Raw genomic sequence first — 20,376 nt, 5'->3', positions numbered from 1 at the left:
CAAACTTTATATGCCCCAATACAGGGGAATGTCAGGGCCAAAAGAATGGGAATGGGTGGGTAGGGAAGTGGGGGGGGGGTATGGGGGACTTTTGGGATAGCTTTGGAAATGTAATTGAGGAAAATACGTAATATAAATAAATAATAAATAAAAAAGAAAAATACTGCTACAAACACATACTGTCACATGGTACTTTGAGCAAAGTAGTTTTTCTGTCCATTAGCCATGGTCTCTGATATTTTACATCTTTTTACTGAATTCTTAGATTATTAAACTTCAAAGAGGGAAAAATTCTTCTATGGAAGAGTAAATAACTGCCCAGATGTCTTTAGGTTCGTCCTGTTTTTGCAAGGTTCCTGTTTATTCTGTGTGATAAGAAGCAGGGTATGCCAGCACCTATCTCAAGAAACTCCTCCTAGAAGTCTGCCTTATGTGTTGCAAATATTGGTCTATCCTGAAAATGTCTCTTTTCCAAAACTTTTCTTTATTCTCTTTTATAAAAGATAGGATTTCTACATTCCTAGCTGCCCCTCTTTTAAATGAATGTTTCCTATCTAAGCTATTTTTTTACTCACATTGAAAATAGAAAATTATGGTTCTTAAAACCACCCAAATGATCTTTATGGCTGAAGTTAGATTCGGATTTCATATTTGGAGACAAATAAGTTCATGGGTTAAATCAAAACATATGGAGAGAGAAATTTAGATTTAGCATTTATCTTGTATATCTAGAAGGGTCATTAACTGTCTAAATAGATATGAACTATGAAAATTCATAATAATTAAAATTTAAAAGTCTGTTGATCATTTAGTATCTTACATGGTGCCTAGAGGATTATATCATAGTTTTTTTTATATAGGAATTTGACATAGACACTGTATAGTACTATCATTGGATACATAGTAGATGAAGAGAAAAATGGGTTTAGTGGCCAAAATGAATATTTTATTAGATATTTTCTTTATTTACATTTCAAATGTTATCCCCTTTCCTGGCTTCCCCATTAAAACCCTCTATCCCATCCCCATCCTGCTTCTATGAGGGTGTTCTCCCTCCCATCCATTCCTGCCTCCCTGCCCTGGCATTCCCCTACACTGGAGCATTGAACCTTCACAGGACCAAAGGCTTCTTCTCCCATTGATGCCCGACAGTGCCATCCTCTGCTACATATGTGGCTGGAGCCATGGGTCCTTCCATGTGTAATCTTCCATGTGTAATCTTTGGTTGATGGTTTAGGTCCCTGGGAGCTCTAGGGGGTCTGGTTCGTTGATATTGTTGTTCTTTCTATGGGGTTGTAAACCCCTTCAGCTCCTTCAGTCATTACTCTAACTCCTCCATTGGGGACCCCATGCTCAGTCCAATAGTTGGCTGCAAGCATCTGCCTCTGTATTTGTCAGGCTCTGGCAGAGCCTCTCAGGAGACAACTATATCAGGCTCCTGTCAGCATGCACTTATTAGCATTCACAGTAATGTCCATGTTTGGACACTGTATATGGGATTGGATCCCCAGGTGGGACAGTCTCTGGATGGCCTTTCCTTCAGCCTCTGCTCTGCACTTTATCCCCATATTTGCTCCTATGAGTATTTTGGTCTTCTTTCTTGAGCTTCATGTGGTCTGTGAATTGCATCTTGTGTATTCTAAGCTTTTAGGCTAATATCCACTTATCAATGAGTGCATACCATGTGTGTTCTTTTGCGATTGGGTTTGGATGGTATTTTTCTAGTTCCATCCATTTGTCTAAAAATTTCATGAATTCATTTTTTTTAATTGCTGAGTACTCCATTGTGTAAATGTACCACATTTTCTATATCCATCCCTCTATTAAAGGACATCTGATTCTTTCCAGCTTCTGGCTATTATAATTAAGGCTGCTATGAATACAGTAGAGCATGTGTCCTTGTTATATGTTGGAGCATCTTTTGGGTATGTGCCCAGAAGCAACTGGGTCTTCAGTTAGCACTATATCCAATTTTCTGAGGAATCACCAGACTGATTTTCAGAGTGGTTATACCAGCTTCAAATCCCACCAGCAATGGAGGAGTGTTCCTCTTTCTACACATCCTCGCCAGCATCTGCTATCACCTGAGTTTTTGATATTAGCCATGCTGACTGGTGTGAGGTGGAATCTCAGGGTTGTTTTGATTTGCATTTCCCTGATGACTAAGGATGTTGAATATTTCTTTAGGTACTTCTTGGCCATTTGATATTCTTCAGCTGAGAATTCTTTGTTTAGCTCTATACCCCATTTTAATAGGGTTATTTGATTCTCTGGAGTCTTAACTTCTTGAGTTCTTTGTATATATTGGATATTAGCCCTTTATTGGATGTTGGATTGATAAAGATCTTTGCCCACTCTGTTGGTTGCCGTTTTGTCCTATTGACAGTGTCCTTTGCCTTATAGAAGCTTTGCAATTTTATGAGATCCCATTTGTCTATTGTTATCTTAGAGCATAAGCCATTGGTCTTTTGTTCAGGAAAATTCCTCCATACGAGGATCTTCCCCACTCTCTCTTATTAGTTTCAGTGTATCTGGTTTTTATGTGGAGGTCCTTGATCCACTTGGACTTTTCCTTTGTACAAAGAGATAAGAATGGATCAATTTGCATTCTTCTACATACTAACCTCTGGTTGAATCAACGCCATTTGTTGAAAATGCTGTCTTTTTTCCTCTGGAAGAATTTTTATAGAAAGTAAATGCCATGGAACTTGTACAAGAAGCAGTATGTAATAGTTATCTGGTTATATTCTGTGGTGGTAGGTGTATATCTTCAAACAAACAAGCTATCAGTCAGCTCTTCCTGATACCAGCTAGCTCAGGTCTTCATTAATTCTTCCTGAATTTTGTTAACAGTCTCCTAATTGGCTTCTTATGTTCAGAAATTCTTTTCTCTGAAATACTTGGAATAAATGCATATATATGTCAAAACCAAGTTGTCCAAATACCATTCCTTTTCTCAGACAAAGAAATCTTAGAGTTGATCTATCATTTTTAACATGGGGAAGCTGAATTACTATTTTTTACTTATCCATAAACATTTGTACAAAATAAAAAAATTATATCTATGTTCGTATATATACACCTCATATCTTTTTAGTATTTCTTTGTATGGCTTAATATTCTATATTTTTGTTTTGGTAGTGTTAGAAATGGAAACCTTGATGACGAGCTACATCTAACTCTCCATGATGCTTTTATTTTAATTGCTGCATTCTGTTAAGTTCAGTACTATGCACATTTATAAGTGTTTTTGCTCTGAGTAACTTCTTAGACTATTTTATATACTTAATCTTTTGAAGATTGGATGCATTTTTACTTCTAGTTCTGAGGAAAATTTTAGATAGATGGGAAATTAAGTCTAATAATAAGAGTCTAACTTTATCTCGCTATAAGTAGTAGATAACCTATTTGAAAATAAAAGAGAAAATGACAGTGTAAATTCAGTCAAATGGCCTTTGAAGAACCAAGTTTCTGCTGGCTAAGGATTGTGCATGTTTCAGCTGTTGCCCCTGCATAGTCAGAAGTTCCCTTTTTCTTTTATAATCTTCCAGTGTCTTTCTGAAGAAACTCTTGCTTACTATCCATTGGGGAGATACAAAAGTAAATTGTGTTTTAAATCACCACTTCTTAACAAGGGAAGACGATGTGGTAAGAGTTTTAAGAGAAAGCAGGCCAGGATTGATAAGCTCAAGGAGCTTATGATCCAAGATACCAGAATGGAAGCAAACCCTAGCAGAAGTAGTTTACTCTGTACCTGCTCTTCTCTACCACTGAGCTAGGTCGATCATGGTGGACCATCTATTGCCTGTCTATAATAGATGGTCTGTCTATAATTGTTCTGAATTTCTTTCAATTACTTTTTTTTTAAAAAATTATTGGTTATTTTATTTATTTACATTTTAAATGTTATTCCCCTTCCTGGTTTCCCCTCCACAAACCCCCTATCCCACCCCCCTCCCCCCTGCTTCTATGAGGGTGCTTCCCCACCCCCCTCTTGCCTCACTGCCCTAGCATTCCCATATGCTGGGGCATCGAACCTTCACAGGACCAAGGCCTCCCATTCATTTGATGCCAGACAAGGCCATCCTTTTCTACTTATGCGGCTGAAGCCATGGGTCCCTCCATGTGTACTATTTGGTTGGTGCTTTAGTTCCTGTGAGCTCTGGGGCTGTCTGGTTGGTTATTGTTGTTCTTCCTATGGGGCTACAAACATCATTCAGTCCTTTAGTCCTTCTAATTTCTCCATTGGGGTCCCTGTGCTCAGTTTGATGGTTGGCTGCAAGAATCTGCATCTTTATTGGTAAGGCTCTGGCAGAACCTCTCAGGAGACAACTATATCAGGCTCTTGTTATCAAGCACTTCTTGGCATCAGCAATAGTGTCTAGGTTTTGTGTCTGCACATGGCATGGATCCTCAGGAGGGGCAGTCTCTGGATGACCTTTCTTTTAGTCTCTGCTCCACTCTTTGTCCCTGTATTTTCTTTAGACAGGAGTAATTCTGAGTTAATATTTTTGAGATGGGTGGGTAGACCCATCCCTCATCCAGGGGCTGTGCCTAACCTCTGGATATGGTCTCTACAGGTTCTCTCTCCCCTTTGTTGGGTATTTCAGCTAATGTCATCCCTGTTAGGTTCTGAGGCCTCTTGCTTCCCTGGCTTCTGGGACTTTCTGGTGACTACCCCCAGTTTAACTTAACTTTTTCCTTGTTTTCTCTTCTTGTGTTCCTAGATAGCAACCTGGTATACATACTCTTTGAAAGTGCCTATCATGTGTGATAACATAATTGATTTATATATGAAGTTAAGTTTATCATGTGTAGTTAGTCTTTATAGAAACAGAACTGAGAGATTGAAAAAAAATAGTGTGTGTGTGTATGTGTGTGTGTGTGTGTGGTGTGTGTGTAATCCAGGTAGTCATTACAACAATAGCTGGCTCACAATGGGTAGCCAAAAATCTGGTAGTTGTTCAGTACATGAGACTGGATGTCTCAGGTTCCCAATCTGTTGCAGGAGTCCCAGAGAAGTCCTAAAGAATTGCAAGGTCTTCAGTCTATGTTGAAATCTTGAAGAAGTAGTTTCTAATAACCAGAGAAGGAGTGTCTCAGCAACAGGAAAGATGAACTTCCTAGTGAGAGTGAAGGCAAGCAGGCAAAAAACAAAAGCTTCTTTTTTCCATGGCCTTTTCTGTGAGTGTCACTAAAAGTTGTGGCCCAGGTTTAGGGTAGATCTTTCCACCTTAAATGGTCCAATCAAGAAAACTCCCTCCTATGTATGCCCAGCTGCTCAGTTTACTTGATTTCAAATGTAGTCAAGTTGAAAAATCAAGATTAGCCATACACCTTAAGCTCTAGTGAATATTTAGAAAGTTTTTGAGGGTATTATATTCTCAACATTGTACCTAATACTCAAAGAATGAAAAATGGAGGAAACCAATCTTTAAAAAGTTGTTAGTATGTGCCATACCCTTTCAGATACTGTTATCTCATTCACTTGTTACAGGAATGCTGTGAGTTAAGTATTTTGTTTCCTGTTGTGAAAAGGCTCAGAACATTGTGTGATATACTTCTTGGTAGTTGTTAGAGCCAGAAATTAACTATACGAGTAACAATACAAACAACAACTTACGTGTTCATTTTATCATTCCACACATAATAGTCAGTGGATCTGAAGAATTTGTAATATAGTAGCAAAAATACTTTGTGACGCTTGTAATTGGTTCTTGACATGTTTCATGATTAAATTCTGGAGTAAGTTTTACAATTAAAATACAAATTTTAGGAAAGGGGAGATTCATTAGAAACTAGACTATAGAGAAAATTCTCTCTGGAGATTCAGATTCTTTAGAGAAATAGTAATATTTTAAAAGACAGGCTGGATTCTAGGCAAAAATACTATTCTTTTTTTTTTTTTATAGGTACTTTCTTCATTCACATCTCCAGTGCTATCTCAAAAGTCCCCCACACCGTCCCTTTCCCCCCACTCCCCCACCCACCCACTCCCACTTCCCGGCCCTGGTGTTCCCCTGCACTGAGGCATATAAAGTCTGCAAGACCAATGGGCCTCTCTTTCCACTGATGGCCAACCAGGCCATCCTATGATACATATGCAGCTAGAGACACGAGCTCCGAGGGGCACTGGTTAGTTCATATTGTTGTTCGACCCATAGGGTTGCAGTTCCCCTCAGTTCCTTGGGTACTCTCTCTAGCTCCTCCATTGAGGGCCCTGTGATCTATTCAATAGCTGACTGTGAGCATCCACTTCTGTGTTTGCCAGGCCCCAGCATAGTCTCATAAGAGACAGCTATATCAGAGTCCTTTCAGCAAAATCTTGCTAGTGTATGCAATGATGTCAGCGTTTGGAGGCTGATTACGGGATGGATCCCCCGATATGGCAGTCTCTAGACGGTCCACTCCTTTGTCTCAGCTCCAAACTTCGTCTCTGCAACTAAAAAATTATCAGAAACTCGGACTGAATATCTTCCTTTTTGAATAAATAGGTATGAAATTCTCAGAGCTCAATGGTATGTCATATCCTATAAACTATTGGAAAACTATTGGAAAACTAAAACTAATGTCTTAGTACAGTTTCTGTGTTGAAGCATAATGACCAAAAGCAACTTGGGGAGGAAAGGCATCTTTTCACTCACAGTTACAGGTCAAAAGCAGTGAGGCAGGAGCTCAATCAGGGCTGGAATCAACACAGGAGCTGATGCAGAGGCTATGGAGGAATGCTGCCTATTGGCTTGCTCCTCATGGCTTGCTCAGCTTGCTTTCTTCTAGAACCCAGGACTATGATCCCAGGAGTGGCACTACTCACAAAAAGCTGGGCCCTCCCACATCAACCATTAATTAAGAAAATGCCTTATAGGCTTGCCTACAGACCAGCTTTATGGGGGCATTTTCTCAATTGGGTTTCCCTCTTCTGAGGTTACTCTAGACTGTGTCAAATAGACATAAAATTAGCCCTCACAGAGGAATACCTGAAAGAAAGAAACATGCCCCTTGAAAATAGTTAAAGGACTGCTTCGGTCATCCCAGATATTTGTTTGCACAAAGTCAGAATTAGGCCCTAGGAATTGCATTAGTTTATCTCGTGGATTTTGTTTGTTTGTTTGTTTATTTCTGTAGTATCATTGCTATTTATTGTGTCACTTAATAACTCATAAAATAATTTTATTGACACAGATAAATGTTGTATTTCAAATCCCACCAAAAAGGTAGTGCTTTTAGAGTAAACACTATTTTTCAAGTATAGTTTTTAGCTTGGAACAGATATGCCTCTCTTGAAATGTTTCATTAATAAAACAAAACAAATCTTTTTCTGTGGGGTGGCGCTGTAACGTGGGTAGAGAGAGGATGGGTGTTGTTCATCATCTAAACTGATGTATAAACCACCAGATACCAAGTCAACTTTGATGCATAGCTAAGGGTCCTTGTTCTATTGTCTTATCTTACTACTAATCCTTGTGTTGTCTTCTGTGATGCCCTTTCATATTTGAATGGCAAAACCAATTCTGCTTGTTGCTTTCCAATTCTAATCAGTTATGATCTGATAAAATCTATAGAAAATATTTGGTTGAACATATATACTTTTACATGATTTTGTCTTTGACCATTTCTTTTCTGTAAATTACTTTGCAACTTAAAATTTTAGTTTTTAGATAGTAGAGGATTGTGTGTGGTTTTAAAAATGATAATTAGAGTCATGATTAGATGCCCATTGTAATTGGTGCTTTAATCCCATTTTAAAATTTAATAATAGGGAACTGGGAGATTGATGGGAGTAAGGAAAGAACTGACATTTAAAAACCTACTATATATCAATTGTTTTACTTTTTATAATTATATTTACCATAAGAAACATGACTTAAATATTATTCTCCCCCAGGAGATAATAATAAAGCAGATCTATAGAGATTAAAATTTTCTTAGAGTTTCAAAGCAAGTAAGTATGGTCTAATGCTTAACTTGAAATCATCTTGGTTATATATTGAGTTAAGTACCCACAGAAAAATATGATCTTGCAGATCTGATACATGGTACATTCACACATACATGTTCTCAAAGTACATTTTGAGTATGGTGAACCTGTTTAGGATATATAAGGTAAACACCAATATAACAATCAGGTCTATTGATTTTTATATATATATATATATATATATATTCCTTAATTTGAGCAAATTATATAACTGTCCTGCATCAGAATTTTGACACATGTAAAATAAAGCAGAGGCTTTAAGTCCAGTGCTTGTTCTAGTCTTCCTCCTTACTTTAGCTTGTCTACTGCTTAGGGCTTCAGGGTGACAGCTTTTTCTAGTGGGGAATTCAGGAAAGAAGTGCTTACAATCTTCTTAACTAGTTTGTCAGTGTTATTAATCAATCCTTAGCATTCTCATCTAGTATATAAAGATACATTTCTCAGTTGGGGACCACTTCTATCTGAGGAAAGAGTAATGGTGAAGAGAAGTTACTAGTTTATACAGCTTTCAGCATTGATCTTCAAATTATAACAGAAGCCACAGCACAGACAATAAGTTTTAGAGGAAATATCATCTGGATATTCTTGATAAATTATATAGTTCAACATTTTGGCAAATTGCATTTGAGTTTCACATGTTTGTTGCTTCTCCTGAACTATTAGTGCTAAATCACTGCCTTAGTGTCCCCCAATCCCATATCTGTCTTGATTTGAAAGAATTTGTTATATTTCTAGTAATGTTAAATGAGGCCTAAGGCCAGAGTGAAAGGAGGGGCCTTTCAACCTCAGGATTTAGAAATAATATAGAGCAATTGTTTTGGGTTGGAAATAATACATAATCAAGCAGATGCTAATGGGAAAATGCAATGCAGGGGAAGAGAAAAGAGATTGGGGTGCTGTTTGGAAGTTCCATAGAGGAGAGTACATTGCCCCTTTATTATAACAATGTTTCTGCACTATAATAAGGCCTTTCACTGCAAGTTCAGCCTTTTTCATTCATTTGTTTTGTGCTCTGCTTCCTCTGTTACTAATTGTCAGCACAATAGTCTTCCAACTATGAAGTCTCAGTGTCCTTTTGGACCAATTTGTCATTGTCTTTTTCTCTCACCCCAACCCATGCACTCAGAATCTATTACCATAGTTGCATTTTTAGATATTTTGTATGTTTTAAAATGGCAGTGCTTTTGAAACATGCCAAAATAGTTCATGGTAATTGAATCATCGAACTAGCAACAGTTACTGCTTCCAAATGCATACTGATAGAGTCTCTTTCTATAGGCTATTCTTATAACTTAAAATATGCATATAATACATTTAAGGCAATATTTAAGTCATTTTGAACTTCACTATAGTCTATTATTTGCAGATTTATTGTTTACATTATAAATCATTCTATGTTTTTGTTACTTTACAAAATTTTATGTCTTTTTCCCATCAATAATTTGTATTGTTATAGATAATTTTATTTTGACAAAGGAATAAGCAAAATTGTCATAGACTGACAGAGCTGAATAAATTCTTCTATAAATTTTAAAAGTAGTTTATTTGGTAGACTTCTATCCTAGAATTCACAAAGCCTGAGGTTCAGCCCCAAAACCTTATAAAACTGAGTATGATGGTACAGGGCTATATTCTCAACACTCAAGATGATCAGAAGTTCAAGGTCATTTTCAGCTAAAAACTGTTTGAGGCCAGCCTGGGGTACATGAGACCTTATTGTAAGGAGAAAAAAGATATTAAACAGAAAAGGTATTTAAGGTACTAAGTCGCATTTTGTTATATCATCAAACTATACACTTAACTTCATTGTAGATTACTTGTTATATATGTTACCACATTTTAATGTCCAGGGCTAGTATATTAAAATGAATAAATACAAAGTTATTGTTCCCAATTCCTTATTTTGTGTTTATTAAATGCTTGTAACTATATTAAAATTCTTTCAGTAAAGGGTTGCACTTTACTTTTGTGTTTGAATTATTATTTCATAGTAAATACAGTTCATTTTTATTAGCAATTTCATGTGTGCAGAAAAAGGTTATTGTGGAACACCTAATACATGTATTTATTTCATGAAAGGCAGGATATGGTGGAAAAATGTTAGTGGTGAAAATGCTGCCTCTCAAAATATGCTTTGAGTAATAGTGATTTCCATGGCAATCATATACATTAAAGAAAAAAATATTTGGAGAGGTTTATGATTTAAAGCTTCAAATAGTGTCCAGTGAAGGTACTAAAGTAGTATTCTAAAATGTCAGATTTTGAAATACAGATCATAAAAGTGAAGAACATCTACAAGAATAGAAAAATTATATTAGTATCCTGATCATAGGCTCCTAATTATTGACTTTGTTAAGCAATAAAGAATGAGAATTTGTTGTATTTTCTATTTTCTTTGCATGGAAAAATATATGTTGCTTTTGTGTAATGTTTTTGGCTCAGGAACAGTAACTAGAAATGATCCAACCTCTTCTTTCCTGGAGTAAGGTTAGCAGGTGAAAGTTCTTTTCTTTATAATGAAAAGGTATCATAGATGGAGAGAAACCAAGCTCAGAGAAGGAGTAGGAGGGGCAAACAAAATGGACTAGATCTAGTCTCCTCGTTTTCACATATTACTCAGTTTTCATAGACAATTTTTCTAGCACTTTTTTTTTTCAGATACTATTGAGGTATGTGTTCAAACAGTTTCACACAAGCTGTGCATTTTGAACAAATTTTTAGCTAGTTTGAGCCTTGTAGATGTGCTCATTTACAAAATGGAGGGTAATTACACTGTTTGTGTTTTTGCTTTAAGGTGGAAACATTTAGAAACCAGAGTGCAGCATTTGGCACAATGGTCATTTAATGGTTGTTCTGAAATTGCTACTTATTGGCCACAGACTTTACCTATCTTCAGTACCTTTAAAATGGAATTGTAATTAGACATCATTTCTTTATTTATTTAGAGGAGAGAGGTGCTGTCAATATATAGCCCTGGGTATCCTGCAACTCCTTATGTAGACCAAGCTAGCCTCAAACTCATAGAGCCCCAACTGCCACTGGTTCTTGAGTAATAGAGTTAAAGATATGTGCCACCATGCCAAGCCTTAGTAGAATATTTTTAAAAGGATAAAAGTAGTATTTAAAGATTAAAAAGGTTGAAATACAATTTTAAACCTTTAAATAAAAACTGAACAGATAATTTATTGTAATTCCTTTTGGAAATATGTACATATAAGTGTTAATTGGCTTTCAAGTTTGCAGAAAAATTAGAATTTTGAACAAACTATCATCTGTGGGTCAGAATGGTGTCCAGTAAGCAGAGTGTGTGAACTTCAGCTTGTAGTTGGTTACTCTGGAGAGCTTCACTAGTGTAACTGCTTAATGTAAGAGCCAGTTTAACAGAGCTTTGAAAGTGGATGCTCCCTACCTCAGGAGAGTACGATGGACAGTGCTAAGGAGGACACCCAGTGACCATTTCTTTGCTGCCCAGATCACAGAGGCACAGTTTAATGCATGTGTCATATATACCAGGCATACACAATGCTGGCCACAAAAATAATCTGAAAAGTTAGTATTTTATGGCATAAGATTGTTATTTTACAGAGCTCTGGGAGTGCTGCTTTCATTTAGGTTAAATTTGTTTTAGGTAGGATGACTTGTCTACAGATTAGGACATGGAGATCATGTATTTATTAGTATTTCAGGACCTATGTGACCTTTTATGTTGGTCAGTTTTTCATGAAATTAGGAGACCTAACATTTGATATGTTCATATTTATAATTATTTTATCTTCTTGATAAATTATTCTTATTTAATGTGTAGTGGCTTTCTCTTTATCTTTTTTGTCTATTTTTATCATGAAGTATACTTCAGTTATCGGAATAGCTATGCCAGCTTGTTTTTTTGTTTTTGTTTTTGTTTTTTTTTCTGTTTGCTTGATAGATTGTCTTTTACCTTTTGACTCAGTCTTTGGGTCCTTTTACCAGTAAGATGTATTTCTTGGAAACAACAGATAGCTAGATTTAGTTTTTCAATCCTGTCTACCAAACTGTGTCTCTTCATTGATGAGTTGAGATTATTTATATTTTAAATTAATATTAAGAGATATTTATTCATTGTGATAATTTTGTCAGTTGTTTTTCTGACTAGTTGGACTGTTCCTTGGCCTTTTCTCTCCCTTGTTAATAGGGGGATGTGTTGGTTTACTGCACTGAACATGATGAGTTCTTTTCTGTTGGAACTTTGCTCTTTTTCCATGCTCTTACGATTGAGATGGTCTTTCTGTGTTCCATATTCATGTGAAAACCTCCAGTAGTTAGTGCTGGCTTAGTGGCCATGAACTGCTCTCGGGTGTTTGTCTTTAAATGTCTCTTTTGTCAATTTTCATAGCTAACTTTGCTGAATGTAGCAACATTCCATGGTTCTTAACTTTTAAGGATACTAATAAGAGATCTGATATTATTCTAAATTCTAACATGTTTGCCTTTGTGAGTTGGAGGTTTTTTCCCATAAAGATTTTAATTTTTTTTTCTTGAATTGGGATTTTTTTTTTTCTTATTTTGACTTTATTGTGTTCTGCAGAGATAGATACCCATGTCTGTCTGGGGTTTTAAACATTACTCGTATTTGGATATCTGTCTCTATAGACTTAGGGAAAACATTTTTAATTCCTTAAATGTTTATCTCAGACCTTTGCTGTTGTGAGTTAATAGATTTGCCCCCTTGCTTACTTCTCAGAATTCTTTGATGTTATGGTGTGTCCATTTGTTTACTTTTCCTTATTGACTTTAGTTGTAGTGCTTTGTTGACTTAGCTGTTTATATCTAATTTGTCTTACTCTGTCTGTCTATTATTGATGGTGCTTTCTGCTTGCTTGCTTTCTTTCTTTCTTTCTTTCTTTCTTTCTTTCTTTCTTTCTTTCTTTTCTTTGCTTTTTTGTTCCCATTAAGAGTTTCATTTTCAGTTACCCTCTCCTATATCAGTTTCCTTGTTAAATGTTTTTAAAACCAGTATTGTTGATTATTCCCCTCCATTTTCCTGTTCTTTTTGTTTTTATTTTTATTTTTCTTCCTATGTTGCTGACTTTACTTTCTGGTTTCAAAATTGGATTTGTCTGCTTGTTTGTAATCCTCTTTCATGTTTTTATTTTTACTGATAATTTTTTAAAAATTTCATGTTATATTTTTATATTTTAATATAGTTTGGTAGTTGATGTGTTTCTAATTGTGTTGAGGAATCTTGATACCATAAGATTTTTCATATTTCTTATAATTTGCTTGTTTCTTGGTATGGCTTTCTGTTACCTTTTTGAGGGGCAAGGAGCCGCCCCCCCCCCCCAAAAAAAAGAGGTAGATACTGGAAATGATGCAAGCTTTTGAAACCAAAAGCCCAGCTCTAGTGGCACACCTCTTCCAACAAGGCCATACCTTCTAAGTCTTCCCAACTGAGGACCAAGCATTCTAAGAAGTGAACATATGGGGACTATGCTCATCAAAGCTACCAGTCGGGAATGGAATGCACAGAAATAGAAAAAGCAAGGTTAAATAAATTCACAGGGGATTGAAAAGAATGTTCTGAAGGGATAGATTTGAGGAGAGATTAAAGTTGAAAAAAAAAGGAAAGAGTAATGAGTGATGACATTTTCATAAACAAGATTATTTAAATGAAGGATAGGAAATAAAGAAGAAATTAAAAATGGGTTTGTTAATCTAAGACATTAAAATAATATTAAATGAGAAGTGAAAGAAGCCTGAGGAAATAAAAGAAAAGATAAGAAGGAAAAAAGAGTGACCACCGATGAATACATAAAAATTAGATTAACATATAAAAAGGAATGACAAATAGCATGATATAAAATCCACTAGAAGTATTATTAAAAGTTTAGTAAAAATGAAAAGTAGTATACAAAGATTAAAAGAAAAGGTGAAGTATTGGATGGAGCTCCTCTCTGTGTAGTGAGCCAGGTGCATATATTGGGAGGGTTTGTTGAACTTGAAGACTTGTCTTTTTCTCTTGTTGATGCTGTTGCTGATACTGGACAAGTATCTGATGTCTGCTAGAACTATCTTCACTTCACTAGCATCCATCCTTGTTCATGCACTAGGACCTCTGCATACCATACTTAAGTGCAGTCTGTGGGGCTAGGCAGGTAATCCTCTTATGGAGATACTACCTGCTTCCTGCTTCGTATGCTTCAGGAGTGGCTAATTATTTAGCTAGTGAATGATTTATAAATGTGTTGTATCTGTTGAAATCTGCTCTAATACTGGCCTGTGTACAGGCAGAATGCCTGCTTTTGTACTTTCTAGATAGGTCGCTCCTGAGTTCTCCCTGCCTGCTGACCTGCAGCCTGAAGCTCTTAGGCTCTCTAGGGTGATTCTCAGTTAAGGCGATCTGGTCAGCACTTCCTCATTTGATTAGAGCCCTTGCTGCATCTGCCCTTCTAATTGTCAGTGTTGACATTCACTGCTCAGTACAACAGCTTTAGGCCTTACCCTGGGGTTAAGGCCAGCCAAATTAAGACTCCCTGGTCTATGTTTGCTTCTTGTGTGTTATCTCCCTAGGAGAACTCAACTTTGTTTTTTGGTTTTTTTTTTTTTTGCTTTGTTTTGTTCGTTCTTTTAACAATTTATTCTCTTTCATGATGGTTCTTTGTTACTGCCCTTCTAGTCATACAGAGCAACACAGTGGCACTTCTCTCTCCCTCTGCCCCATCACCTGAAGAAATCACTGTCTTATCAAGCCCATAATTGAATTTTCACTTGTGAGGGAGGGTTACAGGCTCTTATTAAGGGCACCCATGTCTTACTTAGCTTATTACTGTTTACAAGTGACTTCTGATTCCTTTCCCTTGTGAGAGAGGCATTGAACTCTAATTCATACCATCAAAATTAGACATGTGCTTTGACATCTTCATAGATATTCCCTAACAGAATCTAATCAGTTCCTGGCTGACTGATTCTAGTGACTGTGTACACTTAAGAATTACAGTTTGTTGCAATTACAGTTTGTTGCTTGAGAAGACCTCACAGTGATAAAAGATAAAAGCAATCCTTTAAAGATGTTTGATACTATAAAACAATGTCAGGTGAACAAGAAGGGGCATACTAATAAATAAGTGAAACTATAGACATAGAAAAAACAAGTCTCTGCCCAAAAGTAAACAAAACATTTATGGAATGATTATGATTTGATTTAGACTTTAAAGGATTGGTATTGCTATGACAGTTGGTGCCTTAAAATGTAAAGGGTTAAAATAAATAGGTGTTTCTGATAGTAAAAGCTAGAGAAGCAAAAGTTAAAGATACAGGAAGGAACAAGACTTGTTTTGTTTGGGAAAAACTGAAGAGTCTGGTTTAGCAGGTTGAACCAGTCAGACTGAAGATGGGCTCCAAAGAAATACTAAGGTCAGGTTGTGAATAACCTTGAACAGATAATTTGTGGAAAGCTATAAGTTGCTGTGTATTTTGTTTAGAATAACACTGTGTAGTTGTCAACTATTTATTTAATAGTTTAAGTACTTGTGTATTTAAAGAGATACTTAATTTTATTTATAGAATGTCAGTTAATGAAAACAGAACGACCAAAGCCAAATACATTTATTATCAGATGTCTTCAGTGGACCACTGTTATAGAGAGAACATTTCATGTAGATACACCAGAGGAAAGGTAAGAGACTTATTCATTCTTATTATGTTAAAACAATAGTGTAAAGATGTATTTGTATCTGGATTCATTATTTGTAATTAGATATAAATATATTTGTAATGTGTTACACTTTATTGTTCTGTTTCTATTGTCTTGCTTGTTTAACTAGGGCTGGAAAATGATAAATCACCCTTGGACTACTTTAAAATAAAGTTCTTCTGAGAAAACAGTACACAAATATTTTTTTAATTGAACACATTTTATATACAAGCTATATGGTGCTTATGTGTAAAATTCAGGATAGAATGTGGTAGTAAAATGTTTCCAGTAAACTGCCTGTATGCATGTTAGTTTCAGATACCAAATGGGAAGGGTTCTGAGATTTTTGTCTAAACTTTAGAATATTAGTAAATAGTAGGATTGATTAGCGTAAGTAATCAATCTCCTGTGACTCATGAACAACATTATGATACTGATCAGCTCTGTGATATCCATGAGGCTATACTCCCAGTCTTTTGATATGCTGTTTTGTACCTATTTTGCCACTTTCTACTTCTATCTTAATATTCTTTTATCTGATGGCCTGGTAATGAGTAAGGTCTATTATTTTCCTATAGATGTTATTATATTTTATCATAGTCAACAACTTATTAGAATATTAATAGCCTTCTTTTCTAAATGAATAACTTATTCTATCATGCTTCTCTAAGACTTTAATGAAAGCAAAATAATCTTTTAAAATCCGAATAAAATGAACAAAGACAAAAGTTTTTGTTGTTATTTTGAAATACTCTGTAGGGCTTTTTACATGCTAGGTGAGTGCTCTATCACTGAGCTGCAGACCTAGCCCTCGCTTTTTTTATCCTAAAATATTATTTTAGTAATACTTTTGATCAATAAATTGTGATGTATTTTAGGAATATAGAAAAAAATAACAGTGTGGCACTAATAATATTTTTATTTTCTATACTTGCAGTATTCTTTGTTTTGAAGTATATACAGGCTAGTGTGTACACCCTTCTCATGCCTAACTCTCATTCATCTACCCTAGGCTTTCGGCACACTGAGTTCTTCATTCACAACAGAGACCTCAACCTAGAGCTGTGGTCATAACAGCTCTTGTGTCTTTGAGGTCTCAGTGTCAAACAGCAAGTTCCCCCCAGTACTTACCCTGATTTTGGTAGGCTAGGTAGGTCCTCTGGCTACATATTTTTTAGCTTTATTCCCTTTTTTTTTTTTTTTATTTTATGTGTATGTATGTTTTGCCAGCATGTTATATCCATGTACCATGTTGTATACTACCCATAAAAATCTGAAGAAAATTTCAGATCTCCTGGAACTAGAGTTAGAGACAGAAGGTCGTTAGATCCCCTGTGAGTACTAGGAATCAAACCTGGGTTCTCTGGAAGAGCAGGCACTGCCCTTTACAACTGAGCAATCCCTCCAGCCCCTCCCCAGTTTTTGAAATAAATGTATCATTTCTATTACTTTTGTTTGCCTTTTGTAAACTTCTTGACAGCAAGGATCAATATCTTGTTTTGTTTTAAAATCTTGAGTTCACAGTCCAGGATGTGATGACAAGGTGTTTATTAGGTGATAGATTAATGCAGTGCTCCCTGTCGTTGGATTTCTTTGAAGAATGTTATTATAAATGGATTTTTAACATTTACTGAAGCTTGATTGAGTTTGCTCATTTTTCCTCCCAAAGTTGGATATAAGCCGTATCTTTTTGATATTAGGTAGAAGGGCTTAGACAGTTTCTTGCTCTGCAGTCCAGGTTGGCCTGAAACTTACTATGTCACTCTTGTATCAGTCCTTCTGCTTTGACTTCCTGAGGGCTGAGATGAATATGAGATGTGTGGTAGACAACAGCTATGTCAGCTCTTGAGCCTCCAAAGTCCTCTGACTTTCCTTCCCTAACTGTCTACTCATCTGAAGAATTAATTTTCTCTCATTTATTTTTAAGAAAATGGAAATTAACCCATTGAGTTTACTGTTGGGGTATGTGTTTCATCGTTCATGAGTCACCTGGTGTCTGGAGACTTTATAGAGCTCCCATCTAGTGTCAGTAAGGACTTAGAGGTGTCTCAGAATTCAAATCCTCTCTAATGTTCTGGCCCCACTCTGAAATTTTTTTGTGTGATAAACTAGATGGATTCTTCCTATGTGTGCTACTTTATTTGAATGGATAATTTAAGATTGGGACATTTTTTTAAAAGTGGTGAGTCTAATGTCTCAGATCATACTGACTTGTTTTTCCTTCACAATCATTAAATTATGAATGTGTGGGTGTGCATGCATATGTGCTTGTTCATGTGTATGCCTGTGTGTACGTGTGCATATGCATGCATGCCTGTATGTGCTCATGTGTGTGCATGTGTGTGTGTAGGATTTTAGATTTTCATTTTGTTTTTTGACTTTATATTTTCTGTTGTTCTTAATAGTAATACTGGTTTTAATTAGAAAAACTTTATTAAATTTTTAACTTGAAGCAGTTTCCCGTATTACCTTTTTTTAAAAAAAAAGTTTTTAGATATTTTACTGTATTTGTTTTTAAAATTAAATTTATGTTAACTTATAGTTGAAAACATAAAATACACATATTAATGGATACCATGTCATATTTTAATATATGTATAAATTATATTTATCTCACAAACTTTTATTTAAGGTAATTATTAGAAATGCATAGTATGTTGCAATCTATGGTCTTCCGACTATACAGTAGCACAATGTAATTTTTTGCTCCCATCCAACTGTACTTATCTTCACTAATCAGTCTTTAACCATCCATTTCTTCCCTCTTACAGTCTCCGTAGCCTTTGGTCATCACTGTCTTCTTCAAACTTAGAAGATCAACACTTATATTCCCCATATGCATGAGATAATATGGTTCTTTCTGTGCCTAGCTTTCTTAGCATAGTGATCTCTAGTTCCTTCCATGTTGTCCTAAATGACAGAGCTCTTTACTTTTTTAAGAGTGCAGAAGATTCTACTGTGTGTATATGTTACATATTCTTTATTCATTCATCAGTTGATAAATACTTCTGTTATTTCCACCTCTAGACTGTGTGAATAGTACTACAGTAGACATGGTCAAGTTATTGCCTTTTTGAATGGCTAATTTAATTCTTTTGGGTACATGCCCAGAAATGGGATGGCTGGATCGTAGGGTAGTTTTAAATTTTTGAAAGATCTGCTGTACTCCTTTTCACAGCACGTACTACTAGTAGTACCATTGACACCTGCCATCATCTATTTTCTTTTTTCATTGGATATTTTCTTTATTTACGTTTCAAATATTATCCCCTTTCCTGGTTTCTCTCCCTCCCAGAGGCACCCTATCACATCCTCCCTCCCCTTGCTTCTATGAAGGTGTTCCTCTACCCACACACTCCCACATCCCCGCCCTCAATTCCCCTACACTGGGGCATCTATAGAGCCTTCATAGGACCAAGGACCTCTCCTTCCATTGATTCATGGCCATCATTTATTTTCTAATGTCTTTAGTAGCTAGGAGTAAGGTGTTGCCTCACTGTGGTCTGTGACTTTCATTTGCCTGAGTATGGAAATGCTGAGAACAATCTTTTGTTCATTTTTAATTGGATTGCTTGGTTGTTTGTTTTTTGGTTGTTGAGTTGTAGTGGTTCCTTATCAAAAATTAGGAACTAACTTCTTTTACATCCTTTGTGGGGGAAGGGTGCATAAAGATACAGAGTTTCATTTTGTCAGGGTGTATTTCTAGCTAGCCTGGAATTGTCAAACTTTGAGAATTTCTTTTAAAAAAAAACCCAAAAACCAAAATTATATATATATATAATATTTATATATTTCACACGCATATATAATGTATATAAGTATATGTATATATGCATACACATACAAATATATTTCATATATATGTGAAATATTTATGTATTTTCAGACCCTTTGGCCTAGTTCTTAAGTTTCAGTTTTCATTCTGCTGTTTTCTTTGCTTCAAAGTCGTTTTTTAAATTAGTGTTCATTTTGTGGCTGGTATTTTTGGTGTTAGTCAAAGATCACTGCTAAGACAGGTGCCATAAGGATTTTACCTTTGCTTTCTTCTAGCTTTGTAGCCTTAGGTCTTTATTTTGAAGTATGTATATGTAGTTTAAAATAAGACTCACATTTCATTTTTTTTCATACTTACACCCATTTTTTTTCCCAAAACCATGTGTTGAGGAAAGTCTCCTTTGACTTTATGTAGTTGTAGATTTTTGTAGTTGTATACTGTGAAAGATGGCCATGTATTTATGGTTTTATTATTTCTTCTATATATATTTCTCATTCTGTGTCTTTACTCAGATTCCATATAGTTTCAGTTATTATAACTTTACAATGTGTATTTATTTGTGTGTTCTTTGAGCATTTCTTAAATGTATATGATGTATTTTGACTATAACCACCCCACTCCCCACACCACTTTGGATCACCCTCCACCCTGTACCCTTTCCAACTTTTTCTTCATTTAAAAATAATGTAATTCATTGAATCCAACTAGTGCATGGGTATATAGGTATATCTACAGTAGCAAGAGCAACCCATCAGTTTCCATTCTCCTGAAGAAAATGTGTGAGTGTTCTCTAATTCGCCCGCGAATAAGGACACCACACACAATAGGGTTCTTCTGCAGCAAGCTTTATGCGTCTTGAGAGGGAGAGCATAAGCTTCACAACCGGAGACCCCAGGCAGTCCGAGCCCCTCCTTTTTATAAGAAATTCTCCCTGCCTCGGACGTGGCAAGCCAT

General features: G+C 35.8%; 1 protein-coding gene across 5 annotated transcripts in view; it reads left to right on the top strand.

Annotated features, from left to right (window-relative positions):
• Akt3 (AKT serine/threonine kinase 3) overlaps window positions 1-20,376 on the top strand; it is a 235,142-nt gene that overhangs the window by 125,050 nt on the left and 89,716 nt on the right. For 4 of the 5 annotated variants that reach the window (XM_021162759.2, XM_029481042.1, XM_029481052.1 and 1 more), the window contains one exon: window positions 15,518-15,629. In XM_021162759.2, coding sequence (XP_021018418.1) covers window positions 15,518-15,629 — 112 coding nt within the window. Of the gene's footprint in view, window positions 1-15,517; window positions 15,630-16,659; window positions 16,798-20,376 lie in introns of those variants that run through there. The other variant, XM_029481047.1, reaches the window with a different exon arrangement.

Source organism: Mus caroli, chromosome 1 (assembly GCF_900094665.2).
Source record: "Mus caroli chromosome 1, CAROLI_EIJ_v1.1, whole genome shotgun sequence".
Lineage (NCBI taxonomy): Eukaryota > Metazoa > Chordata > Mammalia > Rodentia > Muridae > Mus > Mus caroli.
The sequence above is the reverse complement of the archived record's forward strand: the minus strand, read 5'-3'. Positions and strand labels throughout refer to the sequence as shown.